This window comes from Hemicordylus capensis, chromosome 12, assembly GCF_027244095.1.
Source record: "Hemicordylus capensis ecotype Gifberg chromosome 12, rHemCap1.1.pri, whole genome shotgun sequence".
Classification (NCBI taxonomy): Eukaryota; Metazoa; Chordata; class Lepidosauria; order Squamata; family Cordylidae; genus Hemicordylus; species Hemicordylus capensis.
Genome location: NC_069668.1, coordinates 21535077 through 21547194, shown reverse-complemented (window position 1 = coordinate 21547194; position 12118 = coordinate 21535077). Strand labels below are relative to the sequence as shown.

General features: G+C 46.0%; 1 protein-coding gene across 4 annotated transcripts in view; it reads left to right on the top strand.

Moving 5' to 3' along the window:
* LOC128335931 (zinc finger SWIM domain-containing protein 7-like) overlaps positions 1-12118 on the top strand; it is a 29340-nt gene that overhangs the window by 3846 nt on the left and 13376 nt on the right. Inside the window, exons 1-3 of one of the 4 annotated variants that reach the window (XM_053274863.1) lie at positions 22-176; positions 4182-4273; positions 9654-9675. In XM_053274863.1, coding sequence (XP_053130838.1) covers positions 4198-4273; positions 9654-9675 — 98 coding nt within the window. In that variant the 5' untranslated portion in view covers positions 22-176; positions 4182-4197. Of the gene's footprint in view, positions 1-21; positions 177-203; positions 228-788; positions 933-4181; positions 4274-9653; positions 9676-12118 lie in introns of those variants that run through there. The other 3 variants (XM_053274864.1, XM_053274866.1, XM_053274865.1) reach the window with 3 other exon arrangements.

Here is a 12118-nt window from a genome sequence, read left to right as displayed (position 1 = left end):
CTTCCTCTTCCGACCGCTCCGCCCTGCCCCCTCAAAGTCTGGGCTTACGTTACGTAGCTTTCCCGTCCTGTAGGCTGATTGGTCGCGACGCGAACTCACGCGCGCGCGCACGCACACACCCCCTTTTGGCTTTCGCGCTCTTTCGTCCCCGCGTCACGTGGCTGAGTTGAGCCGGGGTAAGGTGGTGGGGGTGTTGCTCGGGAGGGGGTGTCGTTGCTAGGCAACGGGTGGGTATGGGGGGTGCCCTGGCTGTATAGGCCTCTGTGCAGAAGATATTGAGATGCACAGTGTTAGAATATACACACACATTTCTCTATCTATCTTTATTTATTTATTTAGCACATATCATGGTATAGTGGTTAGAGTGCCGGACTAGGACCGGGGAGACCCGAGTTCAAATCCCCATTCAGCCATGAGACTTGCTGGGTGACTCTGGGCCAGTCACTTCTCTCTCAGCCTAACCTACTTCACAGGGTTGTTGGGAGGAGAAACTCAAGTATGTAGTACACCGCTCTGGGCTCCTTGGAGGAGGAGCAGGATATACAGTGGTGCATTCATGGCTGTCGTCATCGAGTCCATCCACCTTGTGGCTGGTCGTCCTCTTCCTCTCTTGCCTTCCACTTTCCCCAGCATTATGGGCTTCTCAAGGGAGCTGGGTCTTTGCATCATGTGTCCGAAGTAGGATAGTTTGAGCCTGGTCATTTGTGCCTCCAGTGACAATTCTGGATTGATTTGTTCCATGATCCATTGGTTTGTTTCCCTGGCTGTCCATGGTCTCCTCAAAAGTCTTCTCTTTAACACACAAGTTCAAAAGCATCAAAGCTTTTTCTGTCCTGCTTCTTCAAAGTCCATCTTTCGCATCCACAGAGTTTCACAGAGAAAACCACATGGATATACACACACCCGCACACACATATTGAAATAGAACACCTGTACGTATATGTGTGTATTATACCCCCAAAAAAGCAACCCAGGGCATCAACTTATTTTATTTGTATTTAATTAATCCCCCTTCCCTCAGGGAATACAGAGTGTACATAGTTGTCTTTCTCCTCACAACAGCCCTGTGAGGTAGGGTTAGGCGTTTAAAAGAGTGTCTTCTCTGCTTTTTAAAAATAAACCAGAGGAGAGGCCCTTTAAATGCCTTTTGTGCGCAGCAAGACTTTTCTCCCTCAAAGAAAGTTTTAAAACCACTGATGGGGTTTGCTCCTTGCAGTTGGTTTATTTATTGATCCGGTTTGCGAGGCAGTTTGCAGAGCAAAACACTACCACCAGTAGTAATATGATAAAAACTAACCAGAACCCCCCCACAATTTAAACATAAAGCTTGTTTATTTATTGAACATATTTGCACCTCTACCGTTTCTGTCCAAATATTAGTTTCCTGAGGCAGCTTACAGCACCAGTCGCACTGCCACCAATAATAATATGCTAAAAACTAACCAAAAACAACAACAAAACACCCCACACAGTTAAAATATAAAGTTTATTTATTGAACATATGGGCACCTCATCTTTACAAATATCAGGTTCCTGATCCAGCTTACAGTGCAAAATGTTAGCAACAACAAGCATATGATAAAAACGAAAAAGAGACAATCTGTCATAAAATGGCTTCTGGAAAAGAAAAGTGTTCAGAGCCCATTTGAAAATGAGGACTTCTCTTAAATTGGGGACTAGAAGTGTGAGCACTGCAAGATATTCCCCTCGGGATGGAGCTGCTCTGGGGAGAGCATCTAGGTCCCAAGTTTATTTATTTATTTATTTGTCCAATATTTAGACCGCCCTTACAGAATAGCTCAGGTTGGTTCACAAATCTCATAGAACAGTTTAAATCAATCAATGATCGGGGATGACAATTTTAAAATACAATAAAGTTCCCTCCCTGGCAGCATCTCCAAAATAGGGCTGAGAGAGACTCCTGCCTGCAACCTTGGAGAAGCTGCTGCCAGTCTGTGTAGACTGCCAGTACTGCATGAGATGGACCTATGGTCTGACTCAGTATATGGCAGCTTCCTATGTTCAAAAGCACCAGGGTTTTTAAAAGCTCCAGGAATGCTGGAGCTGGGGTTCGAGGTGGCCGGTTGGCCTGTTTTAATCAAGGGGCATGGTTTGTTTATTTTGGCGGGTCCTTTGTATTGATATTAATGCTGTCATTTGTTCTTCAAGCCGCCTTGAAAAAACTCAAGGCAAGGCAGATTTTTAAAATGTGTTTTTAGTAAAGCGTCTCCATGTAAAGTTGATCGCTGCTTTGTGAGAGGTTGTCTGCTGCTCCTCACAGTTTTCAGGGTTGCTTCTGCAGTCACAAGGACTATAAATTTGACTATTTTAAAAAATAGAGAAAAAGAGAGAAGGAAATGAAGGTAGGGGTTTTCTTTTGAGGCAGGGAAAGTGTTGAATTAAAATATCAAAATCTGCAGTGATGCACAGTAGGATATGATTTTTTTTTAATTCAATACATGTATACCCCATCCTTCAGGACCAAGGCTTTCCAGGGTCTCTGAAAGAGATGGCCCCCTGTCCCAAAGAGTCTCACAATCTGTTCTGACTCCTCAGTGACTTTTTTGTTTTTAATGGGGTGGCCATGGCAGCTATCCTGAAATCTGACTTCTAACCAAATGCAAACCACCAAAGCTTCCAGTAGCATAGAATCAGCTCCCTGCAAAATGTGTAATTTGTTTTCTCTCAAAAAAAAAAAAAAAACCTGGCAGTGCACAGCTATAAAGTTTTACTGTTGTGCAGCTATTCGGAAAGCTACCCTCAAAGTACAGGCCTGCCAGTTCTTCCTTTCATCCTGCACTTCCACCTTCTCAAGATGGGAACTTCCATTCCAAGGATTTATCCACCACATTTAATTGTTTTCAGAGATATACCTCTGTCACCACTGTAGGGTTTGTCTGCGCTTCACTGGCTGACGACGAGGGCAAGACAGAGCTATGAGTCCAGACCTCTGTCTGTTCTTCTCAAATATTAATATCCACAGAGGTCAGAATCCCAGGGTCTAGGCTTTTCCTTCTGCCCGAATTCCAGGGCTCAGCTCACCAAACATGCAATGTATTTAAATAACCAATCTCTTGGGGGCGAAAGATTGGCCATTTTTTTTGCTTGTTTTGAGGCTCAGCCAGACGGAACTGTATTAACTTGATCTCTCCTCCTCCTACCTCCTAATATATTCATTTCACTATCTCCCCATCTTGTCTTTGTTTCCAGAGGCTCCCTTTCGCCAGGGAGACATTAAGTTGTTGGCCCTAAACCTCAGGAGATAATAAACCAATTGATAATGTTATGCCTTTAACTAAGTCTGTTTAAGCTGGTAAATTTGTGTGCAAGTTTGTGTGAACACTGGTTCCTCCTGTTCTCCATGCTCTTTAGACTAGGGTAGGTTCCCAAGCAGTTTGAGATTTGGCAGTAATGTGTGTGTATGGCTGTGTGTGCGCTGTTCCAAGACGGGGGGGTGGGGGGCGCACGGGGATTCCATTTACACAGGCCTTTGGGTGACCCTAAAGTAGCCTTCTGGCTCCCAGTCCTATTGTATTTTCTCTTACATAGGAAGCTGCCATATACTGAGTCAGTCCATAGGTCCACCTAGCTCAGGATTGTCTTCACAGACTGGCAGCGGCTTCTCCAAGGATGCAGGCAGGAATCTCTCTCAGCTCTATCTTGAAGATGCTGTCAGGCAGGGAACTCGGAACCTTCTGCTCTTCCCAGAACAGCTCCATCCCCTGAGGGGAATCTCTTCTAGTGCTCACACATCAAGCCTCCCATTCATATGCAACCAGGGCAGACCTTGCTTAGCTAAGGGGACAATTCATGCTTGCTACCACCAGACCAGCTCTCGCTGAAGCAGGTCAGACTGCCTTTTCTGGCCCTTGATGCTGTGAAGTGAAGAAGGAGATGAGAATATTGAACTAGATAGACCAATGGTCTGACTCAGTATATGGCAGCTTCTTATGTTCCTATGTTCCTATGCTTAATAAATGTTTGTGAGATCTGCAGTTTCAAAAGCCCCTCCCAGCATTATGAAGATATTTAAGAACCTTCCTACTCTAATGAAAAACAAATGAAACTGGAGATATTTATTGAGGGTAAATAAATATGGCCCTTGCTTGCCCTCTTCTGGGGAATAGAAACCACATTACGAGCCTTTAATAACAACTCTGTGTATTTGTTTTTTCTGCCAGAGAGCGGGTTCTTGTGATGGACGCCACTCTGCCTGCTGTGGCAGAAGAATTGTTGAAGGAGATAGAAAAGGCTTTTCGTGAGACATCACACGGTACGTGGAGAGACACCAGCCTTCTTTCAGGGCAGCATTGGTAGCCAAACATTTGGGGGTTTAGCTGGTTCAGAGGTTTTCGACCTTGGGTCCTCAGATGTCGTTGGACTACAAACCCCATCATCTTGGGACCAATAGAGAGCTTATTTCTCTTCTTTTCTTATTTCCATCTTATTTATTTATTATTTCTCTGTGTAAACCGCCCTGAGCTATTTTTGGAAGGGCGGTATAGAAATAGAATAAATAATAATAAATAATAACAAATATTTACGACGGATATTTATATACCACTTTCCAGCAAAAGTTCCCAAAGCGGTTTACATAGAGAGAGAGAGAAAAAAAATAAACAAAGATGGATCCCTGTCCCTAAAGGGCTCGCAATCTTAAAAAAAAAGAAAAAAGAAACATAAGATAGACCACATCTACAGCCACTGGAGGGTTGCTGTGCTGGGGGTGCATAGGGCCAGTTGCTCTCCCCCTGCTCAGTAAAGAGAAACACCACTTTTAAAAGGTGCCTCTTTGCTCAGTTAGAACACTTGGTTTATTTAACAATCTCTCTGATGATAAACTTCCGGGGAAATACCGAACGAGCAGTCAAAATATCTGCCGACTGACTATATTAAAATCCAGCCTGGGAGAACAGCAGTCATTAAGAGCTACCGAGGCGCCCACTTGATGACCCTGCCTGTGTGCCAGGTTTGCAGGGCAAGTAGGTAGAGAGGTGATCTTGGGGCCTTCTCCCCTATGGATGGAGACTCACTAAGTATGAGCATAAGCATTTATTTTTAAACCTTTCTAGCAGTTGTGAGGTATTCTGTGCTGTTAGCAGCTGTCCGTCTTCAGCAGATGAAGCTCTGTAGGACAAGTGACAAGTGGGTGTGATGTAGATACGTCATATATTTAAAACATAAAATATATATTTAGATACATCATCTATTAAAAATATGCCTTTGAGCACCTGGATCGCTTTTTGACCTGGCAGGAGGAACCTAGAGAAAGGGCATTTGCCAATACATGTATAGCTGTTTCGGTTGGAGGGATTACTAGAAAATCCCACATCGTGATTTGGGGCCCACATCACAGTTTGCAGAGTATGAACATTCCCAAAATTAGCCTTCCATGTGGTACTTTTCCATACCTATTACGTATCTGCATGTCACTTTTGCTTTTATGTAATCAATACCTGCCTGGAAATCCTGAATGGGAGCCTTGATTGACCTTACTTCTGTTTCTAGCTCTGCACCTCAGAGACCCTTGCAGGGAATGCTGCGCTTTGGAAAATCACTCCTGAAGTTTCCTCAGCACCCCTTTGAAAGCCAGCCATAAAATGCATCCGGTCATGAGATGCTAAAAAGTGTCCTCTGCTGGCCAGCACGGAGTGCCACAGTATTGCCAGCTCTTCTCAAGCAGAGAGTGGATGAGACAAATTGATTTTTAGGCAGTGGTGGGTCCTTCCAGCAGGCAGGGAGAAATGATGGTTCCCTGCACGCTGGATTTGGCAGCGATTCTAGTAATCCACTCAGAATGGAATCCACTGTATATATTTGCGTTTGCACCTAATCCTCTGTGGTGCCTTCAAAACCAGGGAGTCTGTTTTAATAAAATGCATTTTTGCTTGGGCTGAGACCAAATTCGGCCGCCCCTGGGTTTTGTCTTGCTTCTGAGGGCTGCCTTGCTCAGTCCTGTGAGGAGCATCCCTCAACCTTGAGGCCTACAGGAAGTCTGTAAGGCTGTTTTTACCATGATTTATAAGGTAAGCCTCCTACTCCAGTTGGGGAGCTGTGCACTCTCCCACTTTCTGCCCGAGTGTAAGTTTGAAAACCAGGTTGGAGGTGCTGTCTGTGCCCATGTCGTAAGTGGGGTCAGCGGGCTTCTCCTCCTAAGCAGGGGCATGCACAGCTCTCCCACTAGGGCAGTACCTGCCCTCATTCAGAGATTGTGCGAACCAGCCTTGTGTATTCAGGGTTATTGCGTGAGACCTACTAGACTTTAGGGCAGGGCTGCTCAACTTCAGCCCTCCTGCAGATGTTGGCCTATGCCTCCCATAATCCTGGCTATTGGCCACTGTGGCTGAGGATTATGGGAGTTGTAGTCCAGAAACAGCGGGGGTAGGGGGAACAAAGTTTAACAGGCCTGCTATAGGCAGTATGGCTGCCAGGGGTTGGACCTGGGATCTTTTTCCATGCAAGCAGGCAGATGCTCTTCCACTGAGCAACAGCCCCATCCCCTGAGGGGAATTTATTTATTGATTTGATTTGATTTGATTTGTATACTGCCCTTCCCCAATGGCTCAGGTTTACAACAGGGGGGAAAACCAATTAAAACCAGTTAACAATTAAAATCAAAACTATAAAAACAGAATAAAACCAACTAAACAGGCAAACAGCTAAAACCCCCGGAAACCTAGGGCAACCATTCAAAACAATTAAAAACTATTTACAGTAGTTTAAAAACCCCGGGAGGCCAGGCCAAACAGATAGGTTTTAAGGGCTGTCTCCATGGAGCCTCCCATCCAAATGCAAACCATGGCAGACCCTGCTGAGCAAAGGGGACAAGTCACACTAGCTACCACAAGGCCAGCTCTCCTCTGCTCTACCGTGCAAGTCCTTATCAATCAATCAGCCTATTTGTATAGCCATAACAAAAATGGCCTTCTCGTGACTCCTAGTTATTTGAGAAGTGGTCTGGTTATTTACTAATAAATAAATGTATTGGGGGGAGAGCTGGTCTTGTGGCAAAGGTAAAGTGTGCCAACGAGTCGGTGTCGACTCCTGGTGCCCACAGAGCCCTGTGGTTGTCTTGGGTAGAATACAGGAGGGGTTGACCATTGCCGCTTCCTGCGCAGTATGAGATGATGCCTTTCAGCACCTTCCTATATTGCTGCTGCCTGATAGAGGTGTTTCCCATCATCTGGGGAACATACCAGCAGGGATTCAAACCAGCAACTTCTGGCTTGCTAGGCAAGTCATTTCCCCGCTATGGTCTTGTGGTCGAAAGTATGAATTGTCCCCTTTGCTAAGCAGGGTCTGCCCTGGCTTGCATTTGGGTGGCAGACTTCATGTGTGAGCAACGTAAGAAATTCCCCTTAGGGGATGGGGCTGTTCTGGGAAGAGCACCTGCCTGCTTGCATGCAGAAGGTTCCAGGTTCCCTCCCTGGCATCTCCAGATAGGGCTGAGAGAGACTCCTGCCTGCTGCCAGTCTGGGTAGACAATACTGAGCTAGATGGACCAATGAATGGTCTCACTCAGTAAAAGGCAGCTTCCTATGTTCCTAAAGGCACTTGCAAGATTGGGGATGCGTTCTTCCCCCCAGGGAAGAGACTCCTCTCACACACTTGAGTCTTCTGTTCCCCGCCCCTCGAGAACCCCTCTTTTACAGCGTTCTTTGATTTGTCCAGGAACGCATTTGCAAGAGACCTTTTAATTGTATTCCATTCTGTCTTCTGTCTGGCCAAGCTAACTCAGATGCAGGCCATTAACACGAAGGGTTCTCGCAGCTGCTTTCAAAGTCAATAAAATAAAAAATTAATGTAATTGTGCATTTTGTCATAGCCACAAAGAGAGACTGCGGAAAACGCCGCGAGGGGCCAGCCGAGCAGCCAGATTTCTTGGGCCCACACTGATTAGCAGATCTGTTAGATTGAATTAAAACCTCAGTGCCTGTGCTTTCTGAGATAACAAAGGAAATAGGAGAAGAAAGCTTATTACTAGACTTCACCTCTTTTTCTTTCTCGGCTGCTGGAATGCACCACGACTTTAGCACCCCCACAAGAAGCATGCTTTAACCTCTGGCCTCGCTGATTAAAACTGGCCCCTCATTTCAGTGGGTTGACTTATGGGTTTAAAGTGTGCAAGACCCACAAGAAAGAAACCCGACTTTCATTCCAGAAAAATAGGCCTGTTCCCGGTCCTTCTGGTTAACCACTTGGAGTCTTTGGAGTCAGGCGGTATAGAAATTAAATAAATAATAGTGATAATTATTTTAGTGATAATTTGATAATTTAGTGATAGTTTGGCAAAGAGGCACCTTGTTAACGTGGTGATTCTCTTTATTGAGCAGGGGGAGAGTAACTGGCCCTCTCCACCCCCAGCACAGGACCTCCAGTGTTATTTCTCTGTGTAAACCGCCCTGAGCCATTTTTGGAAGGGCGGTATAGAAATCGAATGAATGAAGGAATGAATGAATGAATAATAATTTCTAACCTGCATGGTGATGGAATGTATTGAGGATCACAGTGCTAAGCGTGTCCTTTTACATGCCTTGGACATGGTGCCCGGAAGGGAGGTGAAAGCATCCGGGAGGTCTTGCTGGGCAACTCGGCCAAATGCCCATCGTCATAAGGAGCTGTGGCCACAGCAGGGGAATTGTGGGGTGGGGTGCTCAGAAGAAGTGTACTGCTTTGTGGCCTTTATCTTGTTAGTCTTCTGAGAAAGCAACAACGGTACCTTCCATGTCATTATTCCCTGCCACAAACATGTGTCCTCTGAAGCAGGTTCTGTTGGTTTTGATGAAGCCAACTTTCAAGTAAGAGGGTCTAGCATGGCGGCCTCCTTTTAATCTCCAGTTTGTAAGCATGGTGTAGTGGCTAGAATGCCGGACTAGGACCGGGGAGACCCGAGTTCAAATCCCCATTCAGCCATGAAACTAGCTGGGTGACTCTGGGCCAGTCACTCTCTCTCAGTCTAACCTACTTCACAGGGTGGTTGTTGTGAGGAGAAACCTAAGTATGTAGTACATTGCTCTGGGCTCCTGCATCTTTTATAAAATTTAAAATTAAATAAATAAATAAATAATCCAGTGGTGGAGGAGTGGGCTTCATGCGGGGTGCCTGGTGCCCCCCATGAAGACCAGCCGGGTGTGTCGAAAGGGAAGGAGGGCTTGCCAGTGAAGTCCCAGAGGATGCAGCCCATCTCTGGGCTCTCTGAGCCCCTGCAGGAATCTTGCTAGTGGCGCTGAGGAGGCTTTGGACCTCCTGCGGCAGTAATCCCGAGTGCAGTTCGTTCTGCACATGGGAATTAATGGCAGCCACTTGCTTATATGGAGGAGATAAAGGGATAAGAATGGCCCTGCTGGATCAGGCCTAAGAAGGCCCATCTGGTCCAGCATCCTGTTTCACACAGTGCCCCCGGCCAGAAGCCTCTTGGGAAGTGGATGAGAGCATGCACTTGGAGAGGATACCTGAGGTGGAGCGAATCCTGCACCCAAGGGCCCACCAGCCCTTGAGAGTACCTTGCTCCCTCTGAACAAGCCCCTTCAAGGCTTCTCTCTCCTGATCACCCCAGCCAGTGACAGAATATGGGGGACTGGCTGGCGGATGCGTGGTGGTCAGCATTTTAAACTGGGCAGAGAATTAATACTGTTTCCCCTTCTTGTTTGCAGTGCCTGACAGCCACCTCCTGGCGTGAGTATTTTTTCGCTTCCGCTTTGCTTTTTGGTCTCTCAGCTCTCTGTGTCTGACTTCATGACAACATTGGATGCGTCTCGTTCACGTATCCTTTCTTTGAGGGTTCGAAAGTGTTTCATGTACCTGCTCTTTGGCTCCCTCCTTGTCAGAGGCGTAACTAGGAAAAATGGCGCCTAGGGCAAGCACTGAAATTGCGCCCCTGTCCAAACAGGAATGATGGGACTTGTAGTCAACAATATCTGGAAATCCCTGTTAAAAGGAACACTGTACCATCTAGACATGGTTATTGATCCAAATCTGAAAACATGAGCCATCTCTGTAAAAGACTTAGAACAACAGTCAGGAGTTATGCGAGGATTCCAAGTGTTATTTTCTCTGTCTCATCTCATTCTTTAAAAAGCATGACTTTGTCCTAGAGGATCACCTGCCCAAATAGCCACTAGCAAAATAGGGGAAGAAGAAGGTGGTGGTGGTGTGTGTGTGTGTCTACAAACCAGTGAATGATTCCTGCCAGCCTTTGTCTTATGATGACTGTTGGCTCATGATGGGGTATATGTGCATTCACCACACTAGTGCTTACTTTGACACCAAGAGGGAGGAGGATACATTAGTTTGCCACACTACACAGAGGAATTTGCAACAGGAGCAGACAGCCAAGTTCTGCCAGGGCCCAAACCAGCCCCTGCCAGACTAAGAAATCATTGTAATTTGCCCCTTCCTGTCACAAGCAGTGTGCTGTTCTTTTATTATTGACTCTAACTCTCAGATATCCCAGTCATTGATGGAAAATTCAGGGTCAATTTACAAGAGACACATTTTCTACATGGAAGTTTCTTCTGTGCAGGTGTTGTGCAGAAACCCACGTGTAGTGATCAATACATATGTAACTATTCCGCCAGGGGCATAGCAAGGTTGGAATGGGTCCAGAGACAGGATTTCAAAATGGGCCCCCAGCCCCTCAAAGTCCAAGGCCTCCACACATCCCAGGCCCCCAAGGATTTAAGTCTGATATTTCAAAACAAGTATGCTGCCTGGAAATACATTTCACGGAATACACACATGCACACTTCACAGTATATAGTGATATACATTGAGTACTATATATTTGTGCTACTTTTAATGCCTAGAACACACTAGCAACACTAATTATTAAAATGGCCCCCTCGCTGCAGATTAGCAAAGGAGACTTTCAACCATGCAGGGTGAGCCTATGTTTGTTTTCTCAGAATTCTGAACAAATTCAGTAAAGTTTGATTCCAGGAGGGTTTTGACAGGAGGCTTTTAAAGCCCTTTAACACACATCTCCTCTGGAATAGAGGTGCTGCATTCACATGTTGGCCAGATTTACCCTGAAGTCCCTGCAAGTTATTGGGGAGCAGTTCACACACAAGAAAAATAAAATAAAATAAAAGCACAACACATGCTCACAGTTCTCACTCAGACCTTCTGGGTTGCAAAACAACTTGAACATAAGTTCATTTATGAATGAATGAATGAAAATAAATAAAATATACTTGTTCCAGAAGTTTTTGTAATTTTCTGCCCTGAAACAAGCCACTTATAGGCCTTTTTAGATAGTTTTTGTTTTTAAAGCCAGCACATTTTTCAGTCTGTTTTAAATAAAATATTCAGAGACTTCTCAGTCTCGCCCCACCCCCCATATCAAAGCCCTATGGCAAGCAGATTCCTATGGGGGTGGGGGGACCACAAAAAGGAATTCACAACCTACCTAGCAATAGCTGTTCTGGATGGTCTGGGCAGAGCGTCTGCTGCCTGCTTCCTCCTTCCTTGCTTGGGGCCTACTCGAGTTCAGGCTCCAGGGAGGCCTACTCGGAGGCCTCTCTGGAAGCCCTGCCCACCCGCCGATCAGCTGAGAGGCGGGGAGAGAAGAGCCCTGCAGTCTGCAGGCCTTGCCGATCCTAGGCCTCTTTGACGATCAGCCGGAGCTGGAGGCAAGTGGCTGAGGGGCCCTGGGGCTGGGCAGGTGGGCAATGGGGTGGGGGTGGCAGGGACTGGTGTGGTGCCCCCACCTCAGTGGCGCCTGGGGCACGTGCCCTGCCCCCCCCCCCCGTTCCGTCTATGATCCTTGTACAGCTCACAAACAGAACTTGGGGCCCAAAACCAGTCCAGAGAGAGTTTTTGTGTGAACCAAATCTCAGCTTAACATTTCTTGGTTAACTTGAACTGGAATCAAGCCCCTCGAGACAGAAAGTGGGAACCAGTTCAAAACAAGTGACTTAGATCACAAGCAGAAACATTTGACCATATTTTGTGTGAAATGGATCCTGAATAATTCTAAGTGTCTGAATCGGTTGCCAAATCATTTTTTAAAAGTTAATACCTGAACCAAAGAGTTAAGAACTATTACTGGTGAATTTGAACCAGAGCTAGAACCGGATTTGGAATGATTGCATGTCCCAAACTTCTGATAACGAAGTCG